At 37.3% G+C, this 13,928-nt stretch overlaps 1 protein-coding gene across 5 annotated transcripts in view; it reads right to left on the bottom strand.

Moving 5' to 3' along the window:
- The window catches only part of SORCS2 (sortilin related VPS10 domain containing receptor 2), a 653,060-nt gene that overhangs the window by 58,581 nt on the left and 580,551 nt on the right, over positions 1-13,928 (bottom strand). For all 5 annotated transcript variants that reach the window (XR_012042835.1, XR_012042837.1, XR_012042836.1 and 2 more), the window contains 3 exons: positions 12,405-12,481; positions 6,141-6,232; positions 4,561-4,668 (listed from right to left, as the gene is read on the bottom strand). Coding sequence is in view for 2 of the 5 variants with exons in the window: in XM_072863384.1 (XP_072719485.1) it covers positions 4,561-4,668; positions 6,141-6,232; positions 12,405-12,481 (277 nt within the window). In the remaining 3 variants the exon portion in view is untranslated. The remainder of the gene's footprint in view (positions 1-4,560; positions 4,669-6,140; positions 6,233-12,404; positions 12,482-13,928) is intronic.

The raw sequence follows: 13,928 nt of genomic DNA on the forward strand, positions 1-13,928 counted from the left end.
GTGTCCACAAAGATGCCAGCAAAAGCATTTGACTTGCCACTAAACAGGCATCTATACATCTGGATTAGCCAATATCTAGATCAGATTGAAACAAAGTAACCCGTTTGCTTTTTGGATGCTCTTTTAATCAAGGTCACCATTCTCTTCCTGTCTTTCTATATGTTTCCTCCATCTATTGACAGACAGAAATGTTCTTCATTATGCAGAGAGTAGAACAATCATTTAATGACTGAGCAATGCTTCTCAAACAAGAGTTTAACTAGCTGCAAATAAAACAGAGAATTTGCCTTGGAAAATCAACTATTCTCTGACATAATGAGGCTTTATGTACCATTTATCTACCTTTTTTAAGGGTTGCAGTATGAGAAAGTTAGTAGCGAAGAATTCACAACACCTCCACCTCCTAAGATACTCAAAGACAACAGGAAAGGCAGTGTGCTGACATGTGTGGCACAAGAATAAGCCCCACAAACTACATGTAATGTAGAGTGTTATTGATGTTGTTAAAGGTGAGATTGACATTCCTAGCAGAATTGACAGTTGCAAAAATCCAGATGGTTCTCCCTAATATCTAACACTTGTTAATATCATATCCACCTTGTTTTGATTAAGTTTAAACTAGACTATTTTCTTGCTTCCATTATCACCTAGGAACCCAACAGGAATGCAACAACGGACTTTCAAGACAGCAAAATGCACATGCAGGAGTTCTGCAGTTCAGAGATGTCATAAAGTTCCCAGCAGCATCTTAAGTTGTTACTCTACAAGGCCTTAGAAAAAAAAAAAAAAAAATCCCTCTGGAAAAAAATACAATTAACGATAAGGAAGATTTTGATTCTACCTGACATAAAGAATCATAGAATGGTTTGGGTAGGAAGGGACCTTAAAGATCATCTAGTTCCAACCCCCCTGCCATGGGTAGGGACACCTTCCACTAGACCAGGTTGCTGAAAGCCCCATCCAACCTGGCCTTGAACACTTCCAGGAATAGGGCATCCACAACTTCTCTGGGCAACCTGTTCCAGTGCCTCACCACCCTCATAGGGAAGAATTTCTTCCTTCTATCTAATCTAAATCTACCCTCTTTCAGTTTAAAGCCATTACCCCTTGTCCTATCCTTTTATGTAACCTCTTATTGGCCTTTTAAAAGGAGCCGTGGTCTATGGTACCATGCTTATCGTGCCTACTGGGTTTACACTGCAATCTAAATAATCCAGTTTGGGAAACACTCCTAGAAGCTGAACTGTAATTTAGAAGTCATTTTAACAGGTTTAAAACTTTCATTATATGAACTACTTCCTCTGAAGAGGAACATCAATATTTCAGACACACAAAAATCCTTTCTTTTTCCACTGAGTTAGGCCATTACTCAATCCAGCGTTATTAAGTAATTTTTCCCAAATATAATATATTGTTAACTATAACTCTGGGTTACAGTAACTTTCATTCTTAAAGAATTTAGAACAAAATAAAGCCTACTAGACTATGCACTATTTTGATGAATATATATCAATTAGTTGAGAAAATTTCTTAGCAAACCTTACTTATTCATTTAGCAATAAATGGTGGAGTTGAGCTCTTCATTTAGAAATTGATTTTTACACAGATCGAGTTTCCTAAACTTTTTGAATACTTTATTGCTTATCTTTCCTAAAACTCTTAACTAGGCCTATTTAGAAATTGATTTTTACACAGAATGAGTTTCCTAAAGTTTTTGAATACTTTACCACTTAAAACTCCTAAAAATATTACCTAGGTCTATTGCAGAGCACAATGGAATAAAATATATTTTCCTTGGCATTTGAGCGTACATATTTTGAATACTGCAGGGGATTTGGATGAATGATTTAGATTAATGTCGACTGGCAGATGACAACTCAGTTTTATGAAAACTTTTGACAAGTCAAAATTTGTTTTTTCTGTTTTGGAGACAACACAAAACTTTGTGAAATTAAGATTTGAGGCAACTAGGTTCACATTCCCCTGTTTCTTCAGTAAAGCTTTCCAGACCACTTCATTTTGGATAAGTTAGGACAGAACAGGAATTCAAATGGAAGTCCCTTATGAGTCAGGTCAACATCCCACTCACCATGCTGGAGAATGAGAAGTCTCTCTTACACGCAGTGTTACCAGGTCCCTTAATGTCTTTCCCAGACAATCTTTTGGGGAACTTTATTTTATTTTATTTTTAAATAAAAATTAAAAACCTTGAAGGAAATCCCTAAGCTGGTTTCAGTGGAAGCAGAATTTTACTCTACGGTAACAGCTGCTTTCCATACCAGTACAATATTCTTTGACTCTTTTGTGAGTTTATTCTAGAAGCTTTAAATGAAACAGTCTCTATTCCACAATTTTGCTGTATACTTTTGCAGTTATTCCCTTCCCACTTCAGAATTATGTTATCTCTACTAATTTATGCAGACTTTGACATTGGACTCTCTACTCAAAGTCCTTACTCAAACAAACTCCCTACCAAAGGGAGGAAATGAAATTCCTGTACAAGTAAAAAATGTCAGACTAGGTCTTTAGTAATGGATTTGGGGATTCTTTAGGGTGAAAGACACTGTTAATTTATTCCCATTACTATACACAAGTTCATCTTACCATGTTCTACCCAGAAGAAAAAACACTTTTTAAACTAATAAAATGGAAAAGATGGCATAGTCGATTTTTTTTTTTTCAGGGAGTGCGTATCAGTGGATGACATTTCTCAAAAGCAGCAATCACTGTAGATTAAATCATGCACAGCAACTCAGTGCAAGCATGAAGTTTTGAGAGAAAATGACCTAAGCCAGACAGAACAACAAAAGGTCTTGATGTAAAGTCAGACAGAGCACCACTGGGCAGACAATGTCACCCTGAAGGTAAAACCCAAGCAAAAGCAGTAGGAGAGACAAGGAAGCTGATATAATGGTAACAAGGAAACACATACTGTAAGTTTATTCTTCTCGTTATCTTTAGAGCCTGGTAGGAAGGCTGCAAGTCTTTTCAGGGCCAGTCTGTGACAGTAAGCGGTTGATGTCCTCCATGTTCAGTAGAACTAGCTGCAAAGTAAGATCCTACGAGCCTGGCATTGAGATGCTGGAGTCAGACACTTGTTCTGCCCTCAGAAACATGCAAGCCACATGATGCTTTTTTGCCAATCTGGGCTCATGTACCAAAGCTAGTTTTATATATTTCAGATGGACCATTTCAAAAAGGTATCATTTTACATGAGCTCTTTAGCCCATTCAGCCACATACTTAAGTACATCTTCATAAAATCACTGTTTTTAATGATACTTAATAATAAAAAAAGCCACAGAGCATATAGTCATCACACATCGTTTTATCTGCCAGTAAGTACAGTTTAGGATAAGCTTTTGATCCCTCTACTTCCACTGAAATCAATGGAAATCCTTCATTCAGAGGCATAAGTATCTCTGTGTGGCATATATTATACCATAAAAATCCCCCTATGCTTGAGAGAAGGGGATGATGGTGGAGTAATACTGTTCTTCTCAGGTCATATATATATATAACAGAGGATAAATGGGACAGTGGAGAAAGAAAGAACAAACTAACAGACCAAATTCACTCCTGCGCAGTACAGCGTTATGAACTTGGCACAATGCTTTTAAGCACATTGGGTAGGATTTCCGTTTTGCTGAGGATCCTTTACACAACTCCGCATTGGGCTATTTTTTTTTCCTGAGGAAAATGCTACTGGTACACATCAAAGGCTGCTCTATTTGTAACTCCTAGGAGAAAAAGCTTGTCATGAAAACACTGAGCTCCAATATAAAGGATCACACAAGCTGTTCTGATAGAGCACATGTAACAACCTGCACATCTCTGAGTGCATTCCCCTTTCCTTCTGCAGTCAGCATGTGCCTTTCTCTCTAATTGTACAGGTGTTTTTTAGACTCAGACACTTCTAAAATACTAGCATTTATCCTAGAGATGGAGCAAAACCTGCAGCTCAGATCCAGATGTCCCTGGCCCTTTTGAATAAGATGAACAGGGGCCTGAGCTGCAGAATTTGGTTATTTTAAACTCCATTCACAGCATCTGCCTCTGTCACTGCACTGAATTAAAACGTGTATTTGTTAGCACAGTGTTTAGTTACACAAAGTACTGCAATGCTAGTTACTAGGACAAAAACATAGTCATTTACACTGCGAAGACAATTTTCACAAGAAGAAGGGATAGATATTTAGCATTTTTGAAGTCTGCCTAAGAATCTGTAGAAAGCAGAAAAAATGCAGGCTATAGTTATTTTTGTTTACCTCTGTTTCTCAGATTCGTATTCGCAGTCCTATTATTCCACCCTCCCTGGTGGTGACTCTGTGAAATTTCATATGAACGTAACACTTCATCTTTACAATCTGAAATACTGCACTCGGATAATTTCAAAGACAGGTTGCATACTAGGGCTGGTTGGACACCAGTGTGAGTCTGTGTGATAGCAAGAAACTAAAGCCACTGACTCGAGGACTCTCTCAAACATCCACAATTAAAAATATCCTCAAGGGCATAAGCAGAGAGAGCCCTGAAAAAAGAGATGAAACCAGAAACTTACGTCATGACCAGTGTCTCATCTCCAGGTTCACTAAGTAATCCATCTACAAAGACTGAAGTGCTGGTAAAATTATGTGTACTCCAAGTCTGGCCTTCATCTATGCTGAACCTGTAAAAAAGCAGAAATGGTTCTCATTTACAACTATTATTACACAAAACAGAATTAATTCATTCATAAAAAAAAAAATCCCCTCTCTACTAAAGCCCAGGATTTACGATCACCAAAACACAATATGCCTGGACAGTATATCATATTAACGTGATCTTTTTCTCAGCAACGTACCCAGGGGCTCACATCTTTATTAGAAGGTGTATAATAAATTTGCCACAACAATGGAAATTCTCAGGCAGATAAAAACTGAGCTCTGTCAACAAACTATCTTGCTACCTTGTAGGTTCAAGAGCAAGTTAATTTACACTTCATTCTTTCTAGCAGTCTCTGAGCTAGAGACCCGTTAAGCAGAGGTCAGTGAAACATGAGAGGCAAAACAGCCCAATTGCTAAAACCTGTAGGAGGTGCGGTAACTGCAGGCACCAAGATGACGGCCCTTCACAGCTGCTACCATCCACTTGAAAATTTTCAAAAGACGCTGATGAATCAGCAAAACATATTTCAAATACTCTGTGCACCCGAAATTTATGAATCAAAGTCTCTTTTCTTCTGTACATTTCCTCCAGGTCTTTGGGATAGTAGGTTAATGATGGCTTTCATTCTAGCTAACCAAGTACATAGGCTAGTTCCTATTAGTATATACAGCATTATGCAAAAACGAACCTAGTCGCAAGTGATAAAGATCTCTTACGTTTTTTATGCCCAAGATGATAGTTTTGTATGCCGTTACATAAAGGTACCATATTTTGCTTCACTATCACGCAGTTTAAAACTTGGTATTTTATAACAAAATGCTTTGCAGCATCTTTCCTGCCAAACAAGCTGAGAAGGCCATTTGCTGCATTATCACTGTATGACAGGATCTACACATACCACAGTTAATTTGTGCATGAATACCTCAGAAGAACTGGGCTTCTTGCATACTGTACTACACGGCATGTAAGCACACATAAGTCCTTTCCCCACTGGCTCCCAAAGTCTACATTATATTGCTCTTGCCAGAGCAACTCAGGGTTATTCTCCAGCGTCTTCATTCACTGTGGCCCTTTGAGGGGACAGAGGTTTATTACAGTATGAATGAACTATCCTGACTGGATACCTAAGCCTTATATGCATCATCAGTTGAGCATCATTGCCATGTACTGCTGGTGCAAACCAGCAGCAGATAACAATCATGCTGAACATGGCTTGTACTGTAGAGTTCCTGGACAGCCTTTTAAGCAAAAATATCTACACTGATGCAAGAAAATTTCATTATGCTTAATGCATTATGCCATGGTACCTTCAGCACCATGAAGTAATCTTTAAGAAAACATCCACCTGCATTTTTTTGACTTAATGAATGTTAAATTAAACTAACTGCACCTGCATTTCATACATGATCACATTGAAATGCTCATCTTAAACTCTGAACTTTGCCCGAGGTCTCGAATACACAATAGCTCTACACTAATTGGCTGTAGGATTACTTGAGTATTTTCAGAGGGATAGAGGTGTCTTTGATGGCCACAATCACTCCACCATGGTCCAGGTACAAGATGTGATGCTCTTCTTCAAAGACCTAGAAGTCGGACAAAAAAAGGCCAGCTAAGCAAATGTACAAAACAGCAGAAATAAAATGTACGAGCAAACCAGGATTAAAAGACTTATATGTTTTATAATGCCTGCACTTCAAATTGAAAAGGACATAAAAGTCAGTTTAACTCTTATATTTCTCCCAGCTGTAAAAGAAAAGAAAGTTAAGCAGGTGAATCAGAAAATGTTCAGGTTCAAATCACAGTCAGATTAAACTGTCTAAAATGATATTAGTCCAAGCCTATATTTCTCACAGTATGCATTCTGCATTCCTTCCTATTATATATCACCAAGTGACCTATCACCTTACTTCGGTATGTGCCATATTCTGTGTATCTTGCAGAATAAAATGCTTTGTAGTCTACTTCTAAGAAAAATAGGAAAAGTATTGCTGTCCGTGACTTTCTCACATGTTCTCCATACTCTACAGGACTTGAAATAATTGGTGCAAGCATGTTTTCTACATTTCCAGTGCCAGTGATCTATTTAAATTCAAACTTTATATGATCTCACACAGAGGCCGCTCTGAGTTCTGAACCAAAATACAACATGTAATATTGATTTAATAGTATAAAGGATTCAAAATTTCCTAAATTCTTTTCATTCATTTTCTAGAGGTCAGCAGCAGTACTAAAATAAATGAGCAGGTAACTATGTTCCCTTTTTTACATCTGAAATCTGTTTTAAGACAGGGTTTACTCATGTTATTAACCTGTGAAAGTTCATTTAACAAAAGAGCAGGTGATAAAGTGAGAGTTACTACACACACTTAGCACTTAATAGACGAATACGCAGCCTCCTACATGCTTTGACAAAGCAAAGGTGAAAAACATAAAGGTTAGCTTTACTTTGCCTTGTGAATGAAAAATCCTGACAATACTAAATGCTATATTTAGAGGATTTATCAGCAAGACTGAACCGGAGGAGGGGAAAAGTATCTTACAGCACATTCACAATTACTTCAAAAATAGTAAGCATTTAATTTGGGTTCAGAATTCAGTCTTCCTCTCATCTAGTAAGAGCATATTTTATGGGAATCCTAGGGCTTCAAGTGTCTGATCAGCTTTTCAGTGTTGCCAATTTACAGGCGAAACCCTGATATGAGGCATTTACAGTCCTATCTACTTGTTCCACACAGCTGCATATTTTAGAAGAGAATTCAGTAAAGGATAGACATTAATTTTAGATGTACTTCAAAAGGATGAGATCAGCTGGAGTCAGATAAGCAAGCAGAGTTTTGATTCTCCTCTAAACTTTGTTCGAACTTTTGCTCAAATCAAAATGAAACGGTATATGCTGGGACACGAAGTCTCCAAAAGCTTCAGCATCACATTGAAGATAAAGGAAGCTGGTATCTGCATCACTTATCCAAATCAGGATTTCCAAGAAAAGCACCATGGCACTTCCGCGTGAACCATGTCGGTACCCCAGCTTTACCCTACATCCACTTGGCCCACTATAAAGCACAGTGGACACATTACAGGCACATTAATGCCATCTTTATATCATGCTCTTCTTGCACACTTTTCAAACATTTAATAACCAAAATGTATGACATCCCTGATGAAATGAAAGCAACTCTTCATCTTCAGTACATTGAAAAGAATTAACGATTTCATGCCTGTGGAGTTCAGCACAAAAGTAAATATTTATGTCTACTTTCTAGAAACCAAACCAAGACAAGCAGTTTGCAAGGGATTTAGGCAAAGGTGGTCCCAGTGTCAGAGCTGAAGTTTGAACGCAGGAACAAGCAATATCTATGTTCACAGTCAGCCACGAATTCTGATATATGTCTCTCCACTAACTAAAGTCAGGTAATAAATTTACTATGATCTTTACTAGTAGCCAGCAACTACAGAAGTAGACTTTTATAACCTATTTCTACGTTTTTTCCTTCTGTAATTTTTGGACCATGATGTTTGGAGCATGACAATTGTAATGTCAACTCCTTTTCTCTCTCTCTGCTCTCCATGTTTTTTCCTGTGTCTGTACTAACAACTTCAGCAGCTATTTCAGGCCAGGATATCTGTTGGGAGCAATTAAGAGAGTTCCATGAAATCAATGAAAACGTGTTTAAATGATTCTGATTCTAGAGAAATATACTCGACACAATTTTACTCTGAAATACATAAGTTTCAAAACTAACCAAAAATGCCCAAAGTCACTTGCTTCTCTCACAAAGTGACATCCATTTCTAAATTCAAATCTGGAAACAGAAGTTTTCCTACACCAAATAAGCCGGTTGGACCTCCCCGGGGCAAGAGGCTGGGGTTGCAGCCTTTACTGTTGTGCTTAAAGGTGCTACCATTCATCTCTTAAGATGTCTGCAGAAAAACAAGTAGTCTTGCTTAAACAAAGGTTTTCCAAGTTGCTTTGACACAAAAGGATTTGACATAGAGAAATAATATTCCAACAAACAAAGCACTGGACTAAAGCTCCAGAGATCTAGATTCCATTCCTAGACATACAACAGACTTTCTGTGTAACCTTATTAGCTTAATTGAGCATTTTGTTGCTACACTAGCTACTTGGGTAGCAGATCAAGTATGAAAGGTTCTTTGTTGCTGATTTTTTCCTTTTATTTAAGCCATTTCTCTTGAAAGCCAGACCTTTCTCTTACTCTGCCTATTTCAGGCACAGTGTTGTAACAGATGCTGTTGAAATAGCAATAACAACCATAACTGTGAACAGAAACCATTTTTTTTTTTAAATAAATAAAACACACTCAGATGTATACACAAGGTCATCCTTAGCATTTGAAAGAGTAGCCTAATATTTTAAAAATCAGGACTGAAAAAACAGGGCCCCTCGGGGGAAAAAAAAGTTTAAAACCTGTATGGTCTGCAATTGTGTTCAAGGGTAGCCCATTTCTCCCAGAATGCAAGATTTATTTATCTATCTGACTCCTATCATGTTCATTAACACACTTTATGATATTGTTTTCCTGGTATAATAGACATAGAAATCTTCCAAATAGACATATCTGTCCCACAGTTTACCTTAGGCTACATCTTCGTGGTTCACTTAAGATGATCTAAGCCCATGTAGTTCAGGATAACGTCAAGGTGAGATTCCCTTCTCCTACAGGCCAGATCACTGCTGCTGCATGGATGTTTAAGCTACTTATCAATCATTTCCTAAACTAGTGCTATTTACAGTGCAATGTTGTACAATAGAGTCACAAATTTAAGTTTGCCTTAAAATGGTACACAGTAGAGCAACAGTTACAAGAGATACCAACAAGCAGCTCAGGCATCATGCAACAAAATGGCAGGAGAACAACTGGAGCCAGCCCAAGTGATATCATGGCTACTTATAATCAGAATCCTTGTTTTACTTTTCCATTTATCACCAGTATTTACTTAATTTCACAAAGGCTGCATATTCTACCACAGTAAGTCTTCCTGAACTTTCATGTGACCTTACCATATGCAAGCTATGGAAATATGGGCTCAGTTTAAATCTTTTTAAGTGTATACAGCTACTTAAGAAATTATTGAAGGAAAGTGATCAGTAGATTGTTGTTAAATTGAGAATGTATTACAAATTCAGGAACTCAGGGACTGGTCCAGTTATGAATCACAAACTAAATCCGAGTCAACAATGTGATGCTAGCACAAAGAAGAGAAATATTCTGAAATGAGGTGCCAGTAATGTCAAGACATCAAGGGCAATCATTTCATTCTATTTAGTACTGATAAAATTTGTAATTTTGCATCCAGTTTTACCATGCTTCAGGAGAGAGATGTCATATTAGACAGTCCAGTCAATGAGCAACAAAAAGGAAAAGCACTTTAGAAATTGGATCCATTAGGAAAATCAGTGGATCTGAGTTTGCTTTTTTCCAAGGGAAAAAACCCTATGCTCTGGGTAGACATGATAACCACCTTTCAACATCTGAAAAGTTATTCAAAGGTGACAGGAAACCACTCGTCTCCAAAGACAAGAAGAAATCAACTTACCTTGCAAAATTTGTGACACTGCAAGAATAACAGCAAAAAGCACGGCCAGCTTTTGTTTAATATTCAGAAAAATCTATGAAGAATGGTGAAACACCACATAGGAAGACTGCAGAATCTCCTGTGGTGAAGGATTAACAAACAGGTCTGGCAAACCTCTGTTAGAGATGTTCTTTGTATGTTTGATACTGTCTTAGAGCACATGGTTGGATTACATGATCTTTGACCTTCCTCCCAGTCCTGTATTCCTATGAACCAATACTGCTATTATTTCAGGAAAGCTTTTAATGAATTCCTTGAACTGCCATTTCTCCAAAGTCCTTTATATTTACTTTTCTGCATTGCTCTGTCACTCTACTCAAGCACAGACTGCTGCTCTTCCAGTCTGTAGACAGCTCTGCAACATCATGTGTGGCATGTGAGAAAGGTGACAGGCGCTCACTAATGACAACCGCAAAGTTTCCAAGTCAGTGACTTAAACCCTCCTGAAGAGCTGTGCCAAAACATGAGCTTTGCTCTGCTTTTGCCAGCTCAGGAGACCTGTAATTTACTGTCTAAATAATTCCCATATCATCTGACTGAAGCTTTGTCTTTTGTTGCATGAACTCCAACAGAGAAAGGAAATGTATCGCTGTCCTCTGGAAGAACTGTTTGATCATGAACAGTGAGGCCATAAAAATACATACAATAATCTATGTTTTCATTCTGATGGCAAATATTAAGATTGAGTAAGCTCTTTCAAAGGCTTTGTAGCAGTTTTAATTAAAACAAACCTAGCAATGGTGTTTTTCATTTTGACTGTCATAATGAGGAATCAGTTTGTGGCTGGTTTTACAGCATGAATAGACATCTAAAGGTCAAGTTTCATCACATATCATTTGCCTGAGTGTCTCACAAAGAAAAAGCAGTGAAAATATGAATTTGATCCCCTTCACTCTTTCCTTCTTATTTTTCACCCCAGAAAAAACATAGAACTTTGGCAAATGGTGACAATGAATTACTAGAGAGGTCTCTGTGAAGTATTAGACAACACAGTACCCACTGTAAATCCTGGAAGACTTTTTCATTCAAACATCTATTTATCATCTGCTAGAATTCAAGAAGGAATTTGGCATAAAATTTGGCATAAAACCTCAAAGGACATTATCATGACAAAAATAATGTATTTCTTTTTAAAAGTCCTTCTGTGGAGTATTAATGGCACCCTACAATAGCAATATAAGAAACTGTCTGTATTTTTCTCTTTTTTTCTCAAACTCCCTGAGCTCAATAACACTAGTGAGAGCATTTTCACACTTACTTCTTCTCAAATAATAACACAACCGAATTTTATTTTAGCTGAACACTAAAAGACTTTTTTAACTGAAATTAATGACTTTTTGAAACACTTTGGCGGTTTGAGGGTTGTTTTTTTCCTGGATATGAATTATAAGTAGATTCCAGAACTTCCTTATATCTTATGATCATGATTGTTGTTGCTATTTACACTCAAAAAGAAAATATCCCTGTGACTAAACATTGCTGAGACAGAGCAATTGAGGAAAAAATACATAATAAAGGTGCAATGTTTAAACTGACACTAGGCACTGGAAGCAAAAGACATCCAGAATTCAAATGGCATTACAGCTACTACAAGACTCTTATTTTTAAAATAACTTTAAAAACTTTAATGTTTGTAGTCCCAGAATTGATTAAATCATACTAAAAGACATTCAAAGGTTTATTGCTTTTTTCAAACTCTTTTTGCTTTCTCAGTTTCAATGGAGAACAAAGTTTAAGCTTAAATACCAGTTTTCAGACTATGAAGAAGAATTTCTTCCTTTCTACCGAAACCATGTCTTTCAGATTGGAATACTCGTACTGCCAGATCTAGCCGAAGTCCACTTCATCATTAGCATAGGAAGATTACCTAATTTATTGAAAACCTAAATAGACTCTATGCTTTTTTATGCAAGATACTTCTAAAATCTTTAAAAAGACCAAAAAATTCAAGTTTCAGCAGAACCTGACAGCCCGACCAATTTGAGTCTTTGCAAATCACCTCCTTAATCTCTCCCAGTTTCCAAGTGACATGGGGATAAGAACAGCCACCTCCCTCAAAACAGTGGGTATACAAAGATTAGTTAAGCATTATAAAATTAATCATATTGGGTACATTAAAATTATTTCCAGGTGCCTTTGACGATTCCCGTTTCCTACCTGACGCCACGTGTTCCCACAGTCAGACGTTATGTACATTTCTTCTTTATACTCAACCAGCTGGGACCCCAGGTTACCTGTCACAAAACAGGAGGAAACAAGGGTTGCATCCACACGCGCAAAAGAGACTGGATCTAGTCCTGACGCCAGTCAGAGTGACAAGTTTCTAGGTCAGAGCAAAAACTAAACTCAGATAATCAGCAGGCTTATGTGATTTCTGGTAGCACCCGAGAAATCCTTTTAAAAGCATGTATGTACACTTTTGACTTCTTCCTTTACATTGCTAGCTATCCATAGGTGGGAGCAATGAGGCTTAATTCTAATCCTAAAATGCAGATGCCAAACCAACATTTTAGTTTTGTTGCTGCATGCTGAAAAATTATTATAAAAGAACACATATTTAAGAACACTTTTCATTTAATATGAAACGCCCATAAACTCAGAAGCCTTACCTTAACCTTAATCACATTCTGTAAAATTATTCATCTTGAACTTGAATTGCTAAAATAAAACATGTTTTATCTGTAAGACTTTATGAAGTAGTAGCAAAACCAAGAATCTGGAGAAATACATAACACTGAAAAGAAGGGGCAGAGGGTTTGAAAAAGTGTGTAAATACAAAAGAATCTAAAGCAGAATTACTTGATTTACCTAAACATTGACCAGGAAGCTACTGAATATTTTGACAAAAAGCACTGAGGAGCAGCAGCTAGCATTCAGATTACTGCAAAGCAAACAGAAATGTTAAAACAAACTTGTGGAAGATGATCTTGGCAGATGCAATCCCAAATACTGAGATCTCCATCTTTTAACATGCGGTATTTCAAATAGCAAACTATTAAACCACCAGGCAGTTTACAGTATTCTAGGGGAGAAGCAATCATAGCACAATATTCCTTCTAAAAGATATCCTCCAGGGGATTTTGATTTAAATATATGGTTTGCATGTTTTTACAGTAAAAATAAGATCGAAGTTATCAGAGACGAGGAAAGAAAACACTTGAGATTAGGATAGCGGTATGAAATTTCACTTGTGTGTTATATAAATAGCTGTTTTTAACCACCAAAACAGATCTGTTTATGCAGAGGATGCTCATTAGTGCTGAAAGGTTCCTGAGAGGAATGACAGCGCCCACTGCCCAAAATACACCCTCTATTTGGACTATCAAGATTGCATGTGCTCCACATTTAATGGTATAACTCTACATCATTTAACCCTAAATACAGCCTAGACAGGATTAGGATATTTATGCTGAATCAGGGAATTTTTAGGAGTCAGTTAATTTCTTTCAACTGCATCTAATGTTTCAGAAGATGCCACTGCCCTTTCTTGGGTTTTCATCTTTCCAACCCACTTCACGCTCTCTCATTTATCAAATAATTCAGCACAGATTTAGTTGGCAGTGTCAGTTTGAAAATAAGACCCTATTCCTGTAGGCAATGGGGAGATTTGATGAGGTCAGTACTGTATGGATGAAGGCGATGCAGACTGAACACATACTTAAGAACCAAGCTCATGTGGAT

Source organism: Ciconia boyciana, chromosome 5 (assembly GCF_034638445.1).
Source record: "Ciconia boyciana chromosome 5, ASM3463844v1, whole genome shotgun sequence".
Lineage (NCBI taxonomy): Eukaryota > Metazoa > Chordata > Aves > Ciconiiformes > Ciconiidae > Ciconia > Ciconia boyciana.